The 16394-nt window shown below is 58.2% G+C and overlaps 3 protein-coding genes across 11 annotated transcripts in view; 2 read left to right on the forward strand and 1 right to left on the reverse strand.

The window, feature by feature from the left end:
• The first annotated feature begins 518 nt into the window (after positions 1-518).
• LOC116453608 lies at positions 519-8353 on the forward strand. Of its 4 annotated transcripts, none has more exons than XM_032129246.1 (16): positions 922-1055; positions 1366-1473; positions 1557-1629; positions 1768-1924; positions 2007-2052; positions 2886-2944; positions 3051-3086; positions 4081-4133; positions 4404-4536; positions 4616-4812; positions 5036-5081; positions 5182-5247; positions 5757-5816; positions 5971-6053; positions 6211-6305; positions 7797-8353. In XM_032129246.1, exons 1-16 carry the CDS (start codon positions 1019-1021, stop codon positions 7934-7936), a joined length of 1389 nt encoding a protein of 462 aa, XP_031985137.1. In that variant the 5' UTR covers positions 922-1018; the 3' UTR covers positions 7937-8353. The 4 variants fall into 4 exon arrangements, 3 of the variants coding, with proteins under 3 accessions (XP_031985139.1, XP_031985137.1, XP_031985138.1); XM_032129247.1 differs by lacking the exon at positions 7797-8353 and adding an exon at positions 7054-7319 and having other exon boundaries at positions 925-1055; XR_004243861.1 differs by lacking the exons at positions 6211-6305; positions 7797-8353 and having other exon boundaries at positions 520-1055; positions 5403-5816; positions 5971-6009.
• Positions 8034-9780, reverse strand: LOC116453610 (histone H3.3). The gene is made up of 4 exons (XM_032129252.1): positions 9623-9780; positions 9053-9194; positions 8823-8976; positions 8034-8735 (listed from the first exon to the last, which is right to left on the reverse strand). The coding sequence occupies exons 2-4, from the start codon at positions 9178-9180 to the stop codon at positions 8607-8609; spliced, it is 411 nt and encodes a 136-aa protein (XP_031985143.1). The 5' UTR covers positions 9181-9194; positions 9623-9780; the 3' UTR covers positions 8034-8606.
• A 3495-nt stretch (positions 9781-13275) lies between these two features.
• UNK (unk zinc finger) overlaps positions 13276-16394 on the forward strand; it is a 45153-nt gene continuing 42034 nt past the window's right edge. For 2 of the 6 annotated variants that reach the window (XM_032129243.1, XM_032129244.1), the window contains exon 1: positions 13276-13446. In XM_032129243.1, the coding sequence (XP_031985134.1) occupies positions 13349-13446 (98 nt within the window). In that variant the 5' untranslated portion in view covers positions 13276-13348. Of the gene's footprint in view, positions 13447-13633; positions 13682-16394 lie in introns of those variants that run through there. The other 4 variants (XM_032129239.1, XM_032129245.1, XM_032129240.1 and 1 more) reach the window with 3 other exon arrangements.

The raw sequence follows: 16394 nt of genomic DNA on the forward strand, positions 1-16394 counted from the left end.
ATCGCCCCGCACCGCCCCCGGGAGCTCCGCGCCGCCCCAGAGCCCCGCACCGCCCCCGAGCGCTCCGCACCGCCCCCGAGCCACGCACAGCCCCCGATCGCCCCGCACAGTCCCCGGGAGCTCCGCACCGCCTCCAATCGCCCCGCACCGCCCCCGAGCCACGCACAGCCCCCGAGCGCCCCGCACAGTCCCCGGGAGCTCCGCACCGCCTCCAATCGCCCCGCACCGCCCCCGAGCCACGCACAGCCCCCGATCGCCCCGCACCGCCCCCGGGCACTCCGCACCGCCCCCGATCGCCCCGCACCGCCCCCGAGCACCCCGCACCGCCCCCGGGACCCGCACAGCCCCCGATCGCCCCGCACCGCCCCCGAGCCCTGCACCGCCCCCGAGCACCCCGCACCGCCCCCGGGACCCGCACCTTCCACAGAGCACCCCGCACCGCCCCCGAGCACCCCGCACCGCCCCCGGGACCCGCACAGCCCCCGAGCACCCCGCACAGCCCCCGAGCCCCGCACCGCCCCCGGGAGCTCCGCACCTTCCCCGAGCCCCGCACCGCCCCTTCCCACGGTCCTCGGAATAGCTGTTCGTGTGTGGCCATCCCTGAGGACAGGGCGAGTGCTCGCCCACACACCCTCCATGTGTACCTACGGCGGGGCCGGCACCGAGGCTTTATAACACGTAAATACATATCCCAAAGCCTGTCCTCATACACGTAGGGATAAATCTGTGTCTTCTCTGCACGTGTGTCTCATATACGCGGGTTTTGCCGATACAATGCATGGAATTGATGTATCTGTACAGATCAATATGTGTATGTGTCACTGTGTTACACCTATATACCTCGGTGGCCGTGCTTTCAGCTTAAGTACACGTACACCTGTGTGTGTGTGTGAGGTTTCCCCCGCCCGTGGGGCCGGGCTGCTCCGCTCCTGGGGCGGGGCTCGTTCCCCATTCCCGATTCCCGGTTCCCGTCCAGCTGCCGCCGCGGGACCGCCTGGCCCTAGGGGACAACGAGCCCATGGCCAGGAAGGAGCCGCTGCTGAGCGCCCTTAAAGGTGAGCGTGGGGCCCCGGCGCCTGTGCGAGCTTCTTCCAGCAGCGCTCGGCCGCGCACCGGTACCGGTCTGACCGGACCGACGGCGGGGCCGTGCCGGGGCTCCCCGCGCCAGCCCCGCCGCCCGACCTTGGCTTCGAGGAAGTTTAGCCGAGTTCCTGCCCAGCGCAGCGGCGGCAGCCGGGGAGGGGAGGGTCGTGCCGGGCTGTCGGACCCCCCCGCGGGGCCGTGCAGAGCTGTCCCCTGGGTGCCCCCTCCCCTTTTCCCCGGCTGGGCACCCACGGGTGCCGCCGCTCTCTCTCCTCCCCGCAGGAGGGGTGCTGCGGCTGCGGGAGGGCAGCGGGCCCTGCACGGACACCTCGCCGCACCTCGTGTCCCTCTGCCAGCTGCTGGAGAGCATCCTGCGCAAGGGGCTCCGACGTGAGTGACCCTTCGTGCCCGGGCGGGGGTGGCAGCGTCCCCAGGCCCGTGGCGAGGGGTCTCGCACTCCGTTTCTCCCGCAGAACCGGCCTGGGGCTTCCGGAGACGGGACTACTGGCACTGGCTGGAGCAGCTTCCCACGGGGACCAGCGGCCGGTGAGAGTCCCCGAGCCAGACCGGGGTGAAAACCTGAGCTGTGGCGGCGTCTGTCGCGACATGCTGATCCCACAGACCCCAGGTGCAGGGAGGACGCTCCCGTGTGCTGCCAAAGCTGCTTCCCCTCTCCCCAAACAGGCCGACCCCTCTCTCCATCAGCATCCGGAGAGCCGGGGGCTGCGAGCGGACGCGGACGGCGCAGGGCCGGGGGCGGTACTTTCTGCGCTTGGCCCTGCAAGGGAAGGTGCTGGCGGTGGCCGTGAGGCAGCTGGCACAGACCCCCCGACTCCTGGAGGTGCGGCACGCGGGGGAGCTGCTACCCACGGGCGATGGGCTGCGAAACGGCGGCTAATCTGTGCCGTTTCACTGTGTTTCAGTTTTATGATCCTGGGAGCTCCATCCTCGGCAGTGAAGATCTCCGGGGTAAGATGGTGGCTCGCCCGAGCCTGTGTTATGGCACTGCACTGCTGCAGGGGAGGGGGAAGAGTCCACTTTGATTTTTCTAATCCAAATTTAGCGCTGGAAACTAAATACGTTGCTGCAGTGATGGGGGGGAAAAAAAGGTGTAAATATTTAGACAGTATTTGAATCCACCTAAGATTGGCTTTAATGGCATGGGATAGAGAAATTCTTTCTGAAGTATCCTCCATGTTATTCCTTTGTACCAAGGATTCTGGCTTAAGCAGACCCCGTCTGGCTTTGAGGGGAGGCCATGTCAGATGGGCCTGGGCTGAGGGGTGGCACAGGGGGTTTAAATGGCTGCATTGCCTTGACAGGCTGCAGCACTCCATCCATCCACAGCCGTGCTCTTTGGGGGGCCAGGCCAGGGAGGAAGCCTTTAATCTTTTGATTATGATAAATAACCCCATGCTAAACCTGTACATCAATGGTTTATAAATCACCCGCGCTGCTGGTGCATGAGCAGATTGCAGACCCGGCAGTGTGACCACAAGGCTTGTGCAGGAGAGCCTGGGCATCTTTGCTGTGCTTCTAAGGGGAGAAACAGAGCATTTGCTGCAAGCCTTGGTCTGAATTCAGGGGAAAAAAGGTACCAAGCTGCACTTGTGCCAGCAGCAGGAGCCTGGGATGAGCCTCCAGCAGCAGCCTGGATGCTGGGGTGGTCTCAAGGCCTCGCTCCCAGGACTCATTAGTTACACTGAAAATGGCTTTATTCTGTCCTCTGCCGTGTCCCTGTGAGGCAGTGGCTGCCAGGAACCCGGTGGTGACACTGCCTCTCCATCCCCATCCCTCTGCAGAGCCCTTCCTCTCGCTGCTGCTGGTGCTGACAGAGATAGATTTCTCCCTGGACGTGCAGGTGCAGTGGTGAATCAGTGGGGTGATGTCCAGCACAGGGCTGCCAATGTGGGGCCCTGGCCCCTTCCTCGCCAGGACTGATGGCGCCGACACTCCTTTGTTTGCAGAACTGCAGCTTCTTGGACGAGAGCTGGCTGCTGCCGGTAAGAGCCCATGGCTCCCGGGAGCCATCCTTCCGCCACCGGGCCCTCCCTGAAAAGTCCAATGAGGAAGATAAGGAATGGTTTGGTGGGGAGGGATTCCCACGCACCCCAGGGTGAATTGGCTCAGGTTCACCAGGATGAGCAGACCTGCCTCTGCTATCAAGGCTGGATCCTGCTGAGTGCCTGCGCTATCACCAGGAGCAGATCCCAGCATTCCTGGGAGTAAAACCAAGCACGAGAAGTACCCAGGCCTACATTGCTGATATAAGTGAAGTTTTCCCGTGCTCCCTTCCCTGATTTCTTGCCAAAAAAATCCCCATTTCCCTGGGCTGACACAGATTACGCATCAGTTGGTTTCATTCTTGGTTTGCTCAGTTAAACATCAGTGTGTTATTGAGAACAGCGGGGACGCCTTCATGTCTTTTAACGATGAAGAGCATCCCTCCACCGCCTTTTAAACCGAAAAGAATCCCCAAAAAGCTCCAGGCAGCTTTGGGGCTGGTCAAGGCATGCACTGAGCCATGGTGCTGCTGCAGAGCCTGGGATCCCGCTGGCTTTGGGGCATTTCTGACAGCCAGTGCCTCTGGCCGAGCTGGCCGTGTCTCGGGTCCCCGGCTAATGCGATGTGACAGTAAGTGCTGCTGCAAACAGCAGCGACTTTGGGGAGGGGCAGCTGCATCCCCCGGCTGCGTGGGGACATGTGGGGTGAGGCAGGAGGGTTTTTCAATGAGTGAAGGGTTTGCTGTTGCTTTGCTATCCCATCCATAGAGCAGCTTTGTCCCTTCAGGGTCTGGGCACAGCCAAATCCCGAGAGAGGACAGAGACAAGCAGCCACTGATGGTCCTGGCTCAGCCTGGGGCACTGGGGACTGGTCTCTCCCTGGGTTCCCAAAGCCCTGGTTTGGCATCAATGCCAGAAATGATCCAGGGCATGGGGTCCCTTGGGTGTCCCACGGCCACTGGCAAGGCTACTGTCACCAGCCACTCTCTTTCAGGTGTGCTGTACTTACGAGACAGTCCCGTGCCGAGCACTGGGGATGGTGCTCAGGTAGGAACCCTTGATCCTCCTCTCCACTCTCCAGAGGGATCTGGTCATCACAGCACTGAAAATGCCCCAAAAAGGGTAATAAATACCCTGTTGAGAGCATTGGGGCTGTCTTGGGTGCTTTTCTCCCCATCAGCTCAGCCTTGCCAGCATCTGCTGTCTGTGAGGTGTCTTTTCCCTGCATTCCATGTATGGGTGAAATGTCATGCATGGTACAAAAGGGGAGCCAGGCAGGGTCCCTGGCACTGAGCTGAGGCTCAGCTGCACCCCCAGGTACGTGGACGGCCGAGTCTTTGTCACCAAGGTGCTCCCCGAGAGCCAGGCGGAGGTGGACGAGGTGGTGCTGGCCGGTGACATCCTCGACGAGATCAACGGCTGCTCACTGAGATACGCCTGCCCCGGGCAGGTGGGTGGGGACAGAGGGCTGGGGAGTCCCCCCCGTTCTGCCCCCCTGCTCCCCTCTGCTCCCCCCTCCCTCCCTCCAGGCTGGGGCCATGCTGCAGAGGCTGAAGGGACAGCCGCTCTCCTTCCGCCTGCTCCGGTGGCGGTGGCACGACGGAGCCGTCTTTGAGCCACTGCTGCCCTACCTGAAGGCCCTGAAGGAGAAGGAGCCCCACTTCCAGCTCCAGCACAGCCCCCGGCACCGGGGTGAGGGGGAGCCGCGGCAGCTGCAGGGGGGCAGGTGGGTCTGTGCCATGGGGAGCCCCCAGGCTGGGCTGAGAGTCCTGGCACTGGGGTAGCCCCGTGCCCGCACTATCCCTGATCTCTGCTCAAGGCTGTGGGGCCAAAGCTGCCCCCATGGCCTGGAGGTGAGGAGGGAGCTGGGAGCATCTTCCCCTGCAAAGAGCAGCAGGAGGGATGTGTGGGGTCCTTCTCCTGATGCCCCCGAGCCCTTTTCTCCCCAGGTTGCTCTACAACCTGCAGTACCTGGGCCAGACCAGCGTTGGGACGGTGAGGCTGTGGGGCAGAGACCTGCCATGGGGTGAATCGTCTCTTCTGCAGTTCTTTTCATGTGTCCAAGGGTTATTCCCTCCTTCCCATTCCATTTCAGTTTGGTGGCAAAGAGGTGCTGGAGGGGGACATCCCTGCCGTGCTGGAGAGGGACTTGGCAGCGCTGGTGAGCGCCGGGGCTGGGGACATCCTGGGAAGGGCTCTGTGAGAGAATGCAGGGAAACAGGGTCTCTGCCATGGATATTTTTTCCTGCCAGCTCCAGGTTCGCTTAGCTTGGCTGAGTATTTGCCGCCCCATCACCCCTGTGGGGTTTTTTTCAGGTCAGAAGCATCTCTGCAGCCAGGATGGGAAAGGGCATTAAAGAAAAAAAAAAAAGCAACCACATGCAGGAAAGCACTTGGAAAACTCTGGGAAGTCTGAGTCTGGTTCTGGGGCTGCTTTAGGGCTCAGGTCACTGTTGTTTGAGCCTTTGGGGGGTTGTTTGTGAAAAGATTATAAAGTGTGGAAGCATTTTAATGGGGAAAGTGGGGAAAAAAGGGCAGCACAGAGGAAACTTGAAAAAGCTGAGGTTGACTGTGCTTCATCACCTCTGCATTTGGATAATCTCTGGCTGATTAAAAACAGAGCTCAGGGCTGTGCTGATTGGGGCTTCTTCCCCCTCATCCCCCCTGCAGGAGGTTTTATTTGATGTGAAGGAGGCAGAAGTCCTTGTGCAGGAGAAGGCTTCTTCCAAGGTGAGTGACATCCAAGGTCGGGGTGGCTCCCAAGGATGCTGGGAATCTGGTGGAGCGCAGCTGGAGGGGTCCTGGGGACAGTATAAACCAGGAATGGGGCCGACAGAGACTGACTACAGCCCCAAACAGTGGCCCCTTCCTGTTCCCTGTGCAGCTCCTGTGCCGCCATCCCTACCCCTCCATCTCCTGCGTGGGACGCTGCACGTGGAGCCCCAGGATCTTCGCTTTCTGTGTGATGTGAGTGCTGCCTGTGGGCCCTGGGATGGGGATAGAGGGATGTGGGTCTGGGAAAATAAACAAAAGGGGTCCAGAGCAGCTGCAGGGTCCCTGGTGCGGTTGAAGGCAGGGCTGGGCTCGGAGCTCTGCTGGATAATGGACGTGTTTCCATTTTTAGCTCTTCCCCCGAGAGCCCTGACGGGAGCACGTTCGACTGCCTGGTGTTTGCATCCAGTTCTGAGCAAGAATGCGAGGAAATCATCGGGAGAATCGGTAAGGGAAGGGTTTGTGGGTTCAGCTACCTTCAGTCACACTCTGGAATACCAGGAATTCTGTTCTGGTCCAGCACATGCAGGATCTGACTTAATTCCTTTTGTTGAGGTTACTAAGATGGAGAGATACTTAGATATTTTTCTGGTGTGGGGTTTTTTTTAAGGACCACTAGACAATGATTTTATTTTAAGAAACAGCTTCTAGGCATACCCAGATGCTTCATTGTTTCCAGTAAGGACTTGGAAGAAATACTGTTTTCAAGGGATGCTATTTTAAACATAATTTTCTTGCAGGAGCTGAGGCTGCTACTGCAGCTCAGCACCAAAGCAAGCATTCACAAATCCCAGTACTTGGAATTTTTTATTTTCAATTGGCCTAAATGCAAGCTGGACTGCTGAGGATCCTCAGATTTCCCATAGGGAAATTCCGGCCAGGCAGTGTCCCTGGAAAGAACTGCCCAGATGATTGGCCTGAGATCACTGAGCCTCACCTAAAGTTTGAGGTGGTGCTTAACTTTGCCTCTGTGAACTTAATTACTTTCTATCAAAGAGATCTTTTTCACTACAGCTTTAGCAAGGAGAAGAGGAAAACGCTTGGTTAAAACCTATCATTTCAGAACAGGATTTCTGCAGGGTACTGCTGTGAGCCAAGGGCTGGGTTTGCTCTGGGTGCACTTGGAGCAGGGTAGGACAGGGAGAGGAGGAGGAGGCTGTGTAAGAATGAGGGTAAGGAGGGCCTGTTCCTCCAGCTGCAGGATTTAAGCACACGGAGTGGTTTGTCTGAGGGAGAAGCGCCTGATGAGCCACCACGGCCCCAGCAGCAGCTGAGGGATGCAGGCCCTGGCTCCCAGGGCACGAGCTGGGAAGGTTTTCATGCCCTTCCCCACCATCCTGGGGGAGATCATGGACAGCCAGTCCCGATTGACCCGAGCCTGGTCAGAACTGCTGCTGCTCTTTCCCCAGAGCACCACAGCACTTTCACTGCAATAAATCAAGCCAGGCTGGCTCAACCACGTCCCTGTGCTGCTTTCTGTGACAACTCCAGCCTTACTCGTGCAGCCTGTTCTGGCAGGGCTGAGCAGCCTTGCCCTCCAATTTCAGCGTTAATTACCCGTGGTTCAGGCGCAGTCTGAGCACTTCCCCTCCACCACAGCCCAGCAGGCCCTGAGGAACCCAGACCTGCCTTAGCCAAGCCTGAAGCAAAGGCTGGAATATAATCCCACTCCATCCAAAAAAGCCAGGGTGGGAAATGAATCCCATGGAGCACCCAGCCCATCTGCTCCCAGGGTGTATAATTAGCTGTTCTCCTTGCACACCATCCCACTGAGCTGATCCAGGACTGGCACAGCCCCAGCCCCTGGGAACGCTCCCCCACACCTCAGCACCGGCACTGCTTGGGAACAGCCAGACCCATCCCAATTCCAAAATAAACTTTCCCTGCATCCACTGGAAAGAAGGAAAGAACTAAGAGCTGGGTTTGTGCCCTAATTAGAGAAAAGCCCCCCCAAAAAGCTGCTGCAGCCTCAGCCAGTCCTCCTGGATCCTACAGAGCATCATCAAAATCTCCAAACAGAACATCAAAATCTCCAAAATATTCCAGAAGTTCTCCAGTCTGTTGCCAGCCGAGGTTAAGTAGCCACAGCAGCAGCCCAGGATTACAGGAAGCTGTAGGAGGGGAGGCAGAAGCATCTTCAAGCCCATTCAAACCAAATGACAAGGACTCCTCACATGTGAATGTAAAACATTTAATTTAAAAATGTTGACACTACAATATATAAAATAGCTATTATAAATGCACATAGTGTATTCTATAGCTGCCAGGTTTACGTTTTTAGGAAACTGTAAGTTACACTGTGGTTAAGACTTGTAGTTTCACCCTCTGAAGGAAGTCCACATTTGATCACAGTGATGCATGGTCAGACTAACAGCCCCAATTGTTAAACACTTGGATCAAGTCATAACCAGTTTTATTGCAAAAGGACCCTGTACACATTTATATCAATTCTAGTACCTTACAAGTTTATCTACCCAACAAGTCATTAACATACAGAAACATGCATGAGAAGCAAGAAAGAACACCCATCCCTTCTGCATATTAGCAACTTGTCACTCCCGAGCCCGAGGCTCAACATCACTGAGGTTTATGTGAACAGTCACTTTTAGCATTCATCCTGAGTGAAAGATGGAATGACTTAAGTACAAATGCAACATATTATAAACAATTTCTTACAAAAAAAGTCACAAATTAAAACCAAAGTATTTTACAGAATTAACTACAAAACACCATAAAAACAGCCTTCACTTAAGCCCTCTCTCCCCGTATCCTGCGAGCCAACTGGATATCTTTGGGCATGATGGTGACTCTCTTGGCATGGATGGCACACAGGTTTGTGTCTTCAAACAGACCCACCAGATATGCCTCGCTGGCCTCCTGTTTCAAGAGCACAAGAAGAAATGTTGTTAGAAACGCTCAGCGCAGCTCCCCCAGCGCCGCGGCCCAGCCGGCCCTCAGCAGTACCTGCAGCGCACCGATGGCTGCACTCTGGAACCTCAAATCTGTTTTGAAATCTTGGGCGATTTCCCTGACCAGCCGCTGGAAGGGCAGCTTGCGGATCAGCAGCTCCGTGGATTTCTGATAACGACGGATCTCACGGAGCGCGACAGTTCCCGGCCTGCATGGAAGAGGGAGGAGGGGGCGGTGAGGCGGGGCAGGGGCTGCGGCAGCCGGGGCCGAGCCGAGGGCCTTACCTGTAGCGGTGAGGCTTCTTGACGCCGCCGGTAGAGGGGGCGCTTTTCCGGGCCGCCTTCGTGGCCAGCTGCTTGCGCGGCGCCTTCCCCCCAGTGGACTTGCGGGCGGTCTGCTTTGTACGGGCCATTTTTCCTCACTTACCTACAGAGACAGGCACGCGTGACACGGGGCCCAGCTCTCCCCGTCACCCCCAAGCTCGACGAAACACCAGCCAATCCCCTCAAGCTCCAAATGCCCCCCTCCCCCGCCGCGGGCAGGCGGCCAGCGGCCTCCCCCGGGACGGGAAGGAGGAGTCACGGTTACCCCACCGCCCCCGCCTCGCGGCCCAGCCGCTCCCTTCCCCGGGGGAAGCGGACTGAGTCACGCCGCCTCCTCCTTCCTCCTGGGCCGCCCCGGGGTGGGGGGGGGGGGGGGGGGGAGGCGCAATGGAGGGGGATGGGAACCGGCCGTGACTCAGGGCACGTAGGCAAGGCCCGGCCTGTCCGTCGCGCTCCGGGAGGACGCAAGGCCGCGAACGGCCACACAGCACCGCCGCCCGCTTCGGGACGCACCCGCTGTCCGGTACTTACCGGTAAGAAGAGAAGGAAGCGCCGGTGTCGGTAGCGCTGCGCGCCGAAGCCTCTGCGCTGTGGTACTACCTCGAGCCGCTCCTCAGCCGCCGCGCCGCTCACTGCGCCCTCCCCGCCGCGGGGACACGCATTTTATAGTGGGGGCGCGCGCGCGCCGCGGTGACGTCACAATGCCTGCAAGCAACGCGCCGCGCTATTGGCCGGGACCTCCGCCGGCGCCGTCGCGTCACCACACACAAAGGCCGTGCTCCGGTTCCCCGGCGCTGATTGGGCGCGCGGCCGAGCGCTGATTGGTTGTTAAAGTAGGCTTCCGATTGGGTGTTGAGAGGGGAGAAGGAGCCAATCGGTGGCGGGTGGGCGCTCTGCGCGCTGATTGGACGAAACGGGGCAGGGTTTGGATCCTACCCTTTGTTGCGAAGCTCCACAATGGGAAGTCAATAGGAGCGGGGCGAGCGGCGCCGGCGCCGCGGGATTCCCCGGGCACCCCCGGCCGGCCCCGGCCGCCCCCGCCGCGGAGCGCCGGCCCCGGCCCCGGCCTGCCGAGCGGAGGCGGCCGGCGGGGGCTGCGAGAGGCGAGGGCCGGGCCGCGGGGTCCCCCCCGCCTCCGCCCCCTCTCCCCCGGGAGCCGCCGGTGTGCGGCCGCTCGCCACCCGCGCTCGGGGGTGTCCGTGGGGGCGAGGGGAGGCCCTCGCAAGGGAAGGGCGGGGGGAGTCTGGCGGCGCCTCCGGCATTTCTTGCCTGGATTTATCATTCCAGGTGGCAAGGAAGGGTTGTGACGGGACTTGGATTCGCAGTGGGCAGCGGGGCTGGGATGTGAGTGCCCCGAGTCAGAGCCTGACCTTTGGCCCTGGGAAGGGAGCATTCAGGAGTTGGGGCTCAGTCCCGCTGCGCTGCCATTCCCCAAATTACTCTGACTCTGTGGGTCACCTTCATCCCCAAAGCGAATCACAAAGTTTCATTGCAAGTAGAAATCCAGAATCCATGCTCCTTGTTGGTACCATCTTAGCTTTTAGCTCCCTAAGATAAATAACAATTCAGTAAAAAAAACTTGTCTTTTGGGGGAAACTGGTTCCTTAAGTTATACCTTGAATTGTATCACTGTTTTACTGTGTTTGCACTGACTGTGGAGGCAGGTCGCTGCACCCAAGGGGAGGCTCCCAGGATCAAGAAGAACAGGTCCCAAATGCCCTGCAGTTGTAGCACGTAGGATATGCAGGGAACACAAACAGACGCTCCCAAAGGCGTCCGTGAGCTTCCCAAAGCGGCGTGCAGCTGGAATCGCTCTCTGCATGAGGCTCTGCATCCTCAGCTCTGGGTCAGTGCTGGCCTGGTGGGAAGAGCCAGGATGGAGCTTGGCGTGTTGGGAACATGTCGGGAGAGTGTTCTGCTCCTCCGTCCGCTTGGCCACTCCAGCAAACGTGGCACCGTGGTGTGACAGGGCCGTCAGGCCGGGGCTGCCCAAGGGACGTCGTCTCCTCTGCATCTCCCCTGCCTCTGGTCCTCATTTTCAGGTTAATTTTCTCTCTTCTAAAGGAAAATGTTAATTATTTATCAGAGGCAAAAAGCTGTGTATCCACGGAGTGGCTTGGGAGGTGTAAGTAAACATTCACTGCGTTGGTTTGGAAGATGGAAAGGGAAGAATTCCCTTTGCGTTCTGAGTTGTTCATGCTTTGGGAAAATAAAATTAGGAACCGGTTCTGGTGGTAACAGCGTTTAATACATTTAATTTGTTAGAGAGCTCGCTGCACTGCCACTAATGCCGGGAGACCAGGTGAAACTTTGTTACCAGGAGCTCAGAGGCTCCTCAATTATTTCCTTCTCCATGTTTTCCCAGCAATGGCTATTTGCACTTCTCGTTTTAGAGATACTTTAGATTTTTTTGGTTTCTGAAACCCTGGAGAAAAGCCAGGTGTCCTCTGGGGTGGAGCAGGGTGAGGGACAGGTGTACACACAGAAAGCGAGGAGAGCAAACCAGCACACGTTAGCAAAGGTGGGAGTAAATTCACCCTGGGCACATCACCTGGAGAGTCCTCAGGGTTCCCCCATCGCTTGGCAGGGCAGGTGTCGAGGTGTGAAACAAAAGACAATAGGAAGAGGAAACAGTGTCAGCACCAGGTTGTAGAGTAAATATCAGCCACGAGGGATTGGAGCCTGTGGCATCCAAATCCCCTTGGACAAAGGGCAGGTTGGTGGTGTTTTCAGTGTGATTCCTCAATAATTGAGTGGGTTTTCCAGCAGGTTCATGGCTGACAGTGGCTCTGGGTTGGGTGTACAGGTGTGTGTGGAGATATTCCCTGAAACACCTGCACACACATTGACTAAGGAAAAGCCCTGCTTGACCAGGAGCTGCATAATTACAGTGCTCCAGACTCCCAGGGAGGGTGGTTAGATGAATAAGAAGGTATTGATATCCTGTGACTTATTCCTGCATATGCCTAGAAATAAGCTGCTAAATCACCTCAGGACAAGCGTGCCTGCAGTAGATACTAAATCAATGTAAATAGGAATTCTAAAAGTGATTTCCCTCCCCAAACCAGCTGCAGAGACCAGGCCTGAAGTTTATTATTAACGTTGCTCACCCTGCGTGCGCTGGCAGAGGTAAGAAAGGTGTTTGCCTGATAAATCCCGTGTACCCTTTCCCACACCGCTGGAGATCCCAGCGCCAGGAGCGGTTCTGTGCGGAGCCCCAGAGATCAAAGTCCTATTAAAAGAAACTCGTTATCATTTCCTCCCTTGGGAGAGAAGTTAATTGGCAGAGGAAGCGCTCCACATGGGAATTCGGCCGATTCCTTGGACACGGCTCCTTCGGGGGGGGGTTTCTCCTAGGGCAGGACGGGGAGCCCGTGCTCCGGTGTCCCAGCAGCCAGGTGCCATTGGTGTCACCTGCTCCGAGGTAGGTTTTCCACGCGCTCGCTGGGCCTTCCTCCTCCTCCTCCTCCTCCTCCTCGGGCCGCAGTGCTATTCCCGGGCACTTCCTGCACGGCGTTGTCCCGTGGGTGGGGAGGGCCGTGGAGCGGTGAGCGATGCCAGCACTAAAATAACCCACTGGCCGCGCTCCCGCCTCCACGCTCAGCCCCTGAGGCAGAGGAAGAGGGGAGGAGGAAGGAAGTGAGGCCGCCTGACACAAATAACTCCCCTCACCGGCCCCCCGGACCGGCCTCCCCCGCTCCCGTCCCAGGCTGCCTGGAAGGGCTGGGCCGAGCGGGCTGTGCCGCCCCCGGCGCCGGTATCCCCCCGGGGTCGGGGTCCCCTCAGGGCTCGGCTGTCCCCCCGGGGGCTCAGTGCAACCCTGCGGCTCGCTCCTCACCCCCAGGGTTTCGGTGTCCCTCCAGGGGCTCGGTTCCCCCCGGGGGTCGGTGCCGTCCCTGGGCTCGGGGCTCCCCGGGCCCCAATCCCGCCCCACCACCGGGGGGCGCCGCGGCGCACCGCCCCACCGCCCCGCGCACTACACCTCCCGTCGCGCCCCGCGCGGCAGGAAGCGCGGAAGCCGCGCCGCCGCGGGGCGCCTCTGGGAGTTGTAGTCCCGCCGGCCGGAAGCCGCCGCCCGCCGCGTCCCGGGCTGGCGGGCGGCGCGCGCGCGGCGGGACTACAAGTCCCACCCCGCCCCGCGCGCCACCGGGGCGGCAATGGCGGTGGCGGCGCCTGCGCGCGGCGCCCTCCGTGCGGACCGCGCAGAGTGAATAATAAAGGTCTCCTCGGCGGCGGCGGCGGCGGAAGGCGGGAGGCATGTCCAAGGGCCCGGTGGCGGGTGGCCCCGCCGCGGCCGGGCCGGCGAGCGCCGCCAGCGCGCTGCAAGCGCAGCCCGAGAAGCCGCAGCACTACACGTACGTAGAGCCGGGAGCTTCCCCGCCGCCGCCCGCCCGCCCGCGCGCCAACACGCGCCTGACGTCAGCGTGCGGCGCGCGCGGGGGCGCGCGGGGGGACGCGCGGGCACCGGCTGGAACCGGCCTCGGCCGGCGCGGGCCGGGGGGGGCGGGGGGAAAGGGAGGGGCGGGGGATGAGCGACCCCCCCCCCGCAGCCCCCGTGATGCACCGGGGCCGGCGCGCCTCCCCCGGAGGGTGAGGGGACCCCCGGACTCGCGGGTGACACCCCCGGCCCCTCACTCCCCGGTCCCTCCCCCTCGGGTGACACCCCCGCCTGGGGTGGGGGGTCCATCCCCCGGGATGTGAGGGCATCCCCGAGCGACACCCCCGATCCGTTCCCCGGGGGGTGAGGGGACCCGCGAGTGACACCCCTGGCCCCTCCCCCGTGGTGTTGGTGGACCGCGGGGCCCTCTGGTGACACCCCCGCCTGGGGTGGGGGGTCCATCTCCCGGGATGTGAGGGCACCCCCGAGCGACACCCCCGATCCCTCCCCCGGGATGTGACGGGACCCCTGGACTGGACTCTCGAGTGACACCCCGCCCGAGGCTGGGGTCTGTCCCACGGGATGTGAGGGCACTCCTGGATCCCCAGCTCTGACCCCTGCCCAGGCTGCGGCTCTGCTCCCCCGGGTGTCACCTGTGGGGTGGTGGTGCTTTGGGGGGTTGAGGTTTTGGTGAGCTGCCCCCCAGGGCTGTCACCCCTGTGCTCCATCCCCTGAAGGGTCCTGGGGGTTCCTCGGCACCTGTAGAGGGAAGGGTGAGGTGACAGGAGGTCCCCAGGGTTGCAGCCTCAGTGGTTGGTGGTGGAGGGTTCAAGCGGGTCCCTTTCAGGGCAGGTGTCTTTGGGAACGACACACGTGTGTGGAATATCCCCCTTGGAAGCGTTACACTGAAATCCCGATGAGCGTTTGCCCCATTCCTTCTTTTCCTCACACGCCGCGGGTGCAATGGGGCTGTGTGGGGCGCACCGTTGGTGTGCGTCACCTCCATTACTGGAGACACTCCCTCAGGGAACACTTGTTGCTGGAATGTGTCTTTCCTAACCAAAGTATACCACTTCACTGCCTTGTCCCAAGGAAGCACAACCTGTCGGAGCTGTGTGAAGTTGGCCTGTGATGAGCTGTTGGAGTTGGAGGTTGTGGTGATGATATTCCCATTGCCTTGTGCAATAGGGATAATGGATTGGGAGCGAGCATTATCTTTGTGAGGTGGGCTGGCGATGGATGGGTATGGCTGGAAATAGGTCATGTGTTCCCTGTCCTTAAAAGAGAAAAGTTTGGGACTGTTCCTCATGATCAAAATATGTGTGCTGAACCGTTTGCCCTTATCATTTTAGGGTGTTGTCCTACAAATACCCTAGAAATACCCGTATCTCTCTGGCTTGTGTCGATGCCCCCACCCAAAGTAAGACGTGTGCTCTGTGTGCTTTTAATTTCCATTTTCATAAAGTTGGTGGTGGACTTCCCTGCATCCATACTGTGATACCTGGAATAAAAAGAGCTTTGAGGAATTCACAGGCATGGTTCTATACAACCTGTGTGCCTGCTGCTGGGATCACAGGCTGCCTGCCACCCCTTTCCTTCAGGTTGTTTGGAATACTGTGGCAGAGTGAGGGCTTCCAGGTTTTACTGTCATCGTGAAGATCCTGTCATGATCTTTAGGGAACTGTCAAGCCACAGTCTTGTAGGTTGCGTAGTTTCTGGTGCGGTCTACAAGTTTGACAGTTTTATGGGGGAAATGGGCATGGAAGAGTCTACTGGGAATGTTGCTGTAGGGAAAAAGAGGGAAGAGGAGCTGCCCGTAGAGGTGGAGTTCACTTTCTCCAGTGATGGAGAAAGAATCAGTCAAAAGCGAGAAGGAAAAAAAGGAGATGAGGTTGAGAAAGTGTGAGGACACTGGATGGAGGAAGATGAAGGTGATAACTTGGCTAAGCATAACCATGGAAACAAGGATGTCAAGTATTAAGAAAAATAGAGGAAGAAGGACTTCAAGAAGCAGGAGGAGATTGGGAAAAAGGAGGGAAATGGGACAGCATGGAGCAAAGCTGGTGGTGCAATTAGCTTCTTTACAGAGGGGCAAAACTTTTGTTTCGAAGTTGGTGTTTTGAAGATGGATGCTAAAAATACTTCAGTGAAAACAGTTGCAGAGGAGCTGAATAACCATAAGTGAAAGATGGGTTTGGGGGCTGGTGAGTGCTGACAGCGGGATGCGAGCCATCCTTCGGAAGTCTAGGATGTGTACACTGGGTCACATCAGACTGTAAACCTCCTCCTGATAACATATGGGAAATTATTTGGTGGTCGCTTATGTGAACAAGTTGTATGTTGTCAAAATGTAAATATTTTCTTCCTTTTTTTTCCCCCTTAAATACAGTTTGTTTCCATAAAATGACACAAAGGTTACAAGTTGTAAACTCAAGTAAGCTTAATTATCTGCATACTTTGCTGTTCCCTGGGGACAGGCAATCTGGTGCTGGGGATCTCTTGGAAAGTTTTGGTTGTATTTGTAAGGAAATGTTCCAATTTCTGTATTAGTGTGGATTTCTAAATTCTTGGTGTTACTTGCGTGAGATTTTTTAGATACTTTAGACCTCAGTTCTTCTGTCAGGAAGCCTTTATATTTACTTTAGATGTTCAGCAAAAGAAAATGTGGGAAAAAATAAAGCTGGTGATGCTCTCTCACACCTTTTTCGCTGTTTGTTAGCAGAAGAGGCCAAACTTCCATGATTTGTGTCCTTTGGTAGTAGTTGTAGCGTGCAGCTGGATATTCCTGGAGACAAGTCACTGGTAGATGCCAAACTTTGCTGTTTAATTATGGATGGCGTGCTCCTTGTCTGGGGATCTGGTATTCCATTTGTAGAACCCAAGTGAGTAACAAAATACTCCGTGGCTGCTGCCGTGTTCTCCCCG

The sequence above is a fragment of the Corvus moneduloides genome, chromosome 19 (genome assembly GCF_009650955.1).
Source record: "Corvus moneduloides isolate bCorMon1 chromosome 19, bCorMon1.pri, whole genome shotgun sequence".
NCBI lineage: Eukaryota > Metazoa > Chordata > Aves > Passeriformes > Corvidae > Corvus > Corvus moneduloides.

Excerpts from the sequence above, each read along its gene's own strand:
- LOC116453610 (XM_032129252.1), bottom strand. The coding sequence starts at position 9,180 with ATGGCCCGTACAAAGCAGACCGCCCGCAAGTCCACTGGGGGGAAGGCG. Across the intron at positions 8,977-9,052 it reads AAGAAGCCTCACCGCTACAG|GCCGGGAACTGTCGCGCTCC; the intron begins GTAAGGCCCTCG and ends TCTTCCATGCAG. Across the intron at positions 8,736-8,822 it reads CAGCCATCGGTGCGCTGCAG|GAGGCCAGCGAGGCATATCT; the intron begins GTACTGCTGAGG and ends CTCTTGAAACAG.
- LOC116453608 (XM_032129246.1), top strand. The coding sequence starts at position 1,019 with ATGGCCAGGAAGGAGCCGCTGCTGAGCGCCCTTAAAG. Across the intron at positions 3,087-4,080 it reads ACGAGAGCTGGCTGCTGCCG|GTGTGCTGTACTTACGAGAC; the intron begins GTAAGAGCCCAT and ends ACTCTCTTTCAG. Across the intron at positions 5,817-5,970 it reads AGGAGAAGGCTTCTTCCAAG|CTCCTGTGCCGCCATCCCTA; the intron begins GTGAGTGACATC and ends TTCCCTGTGCAG.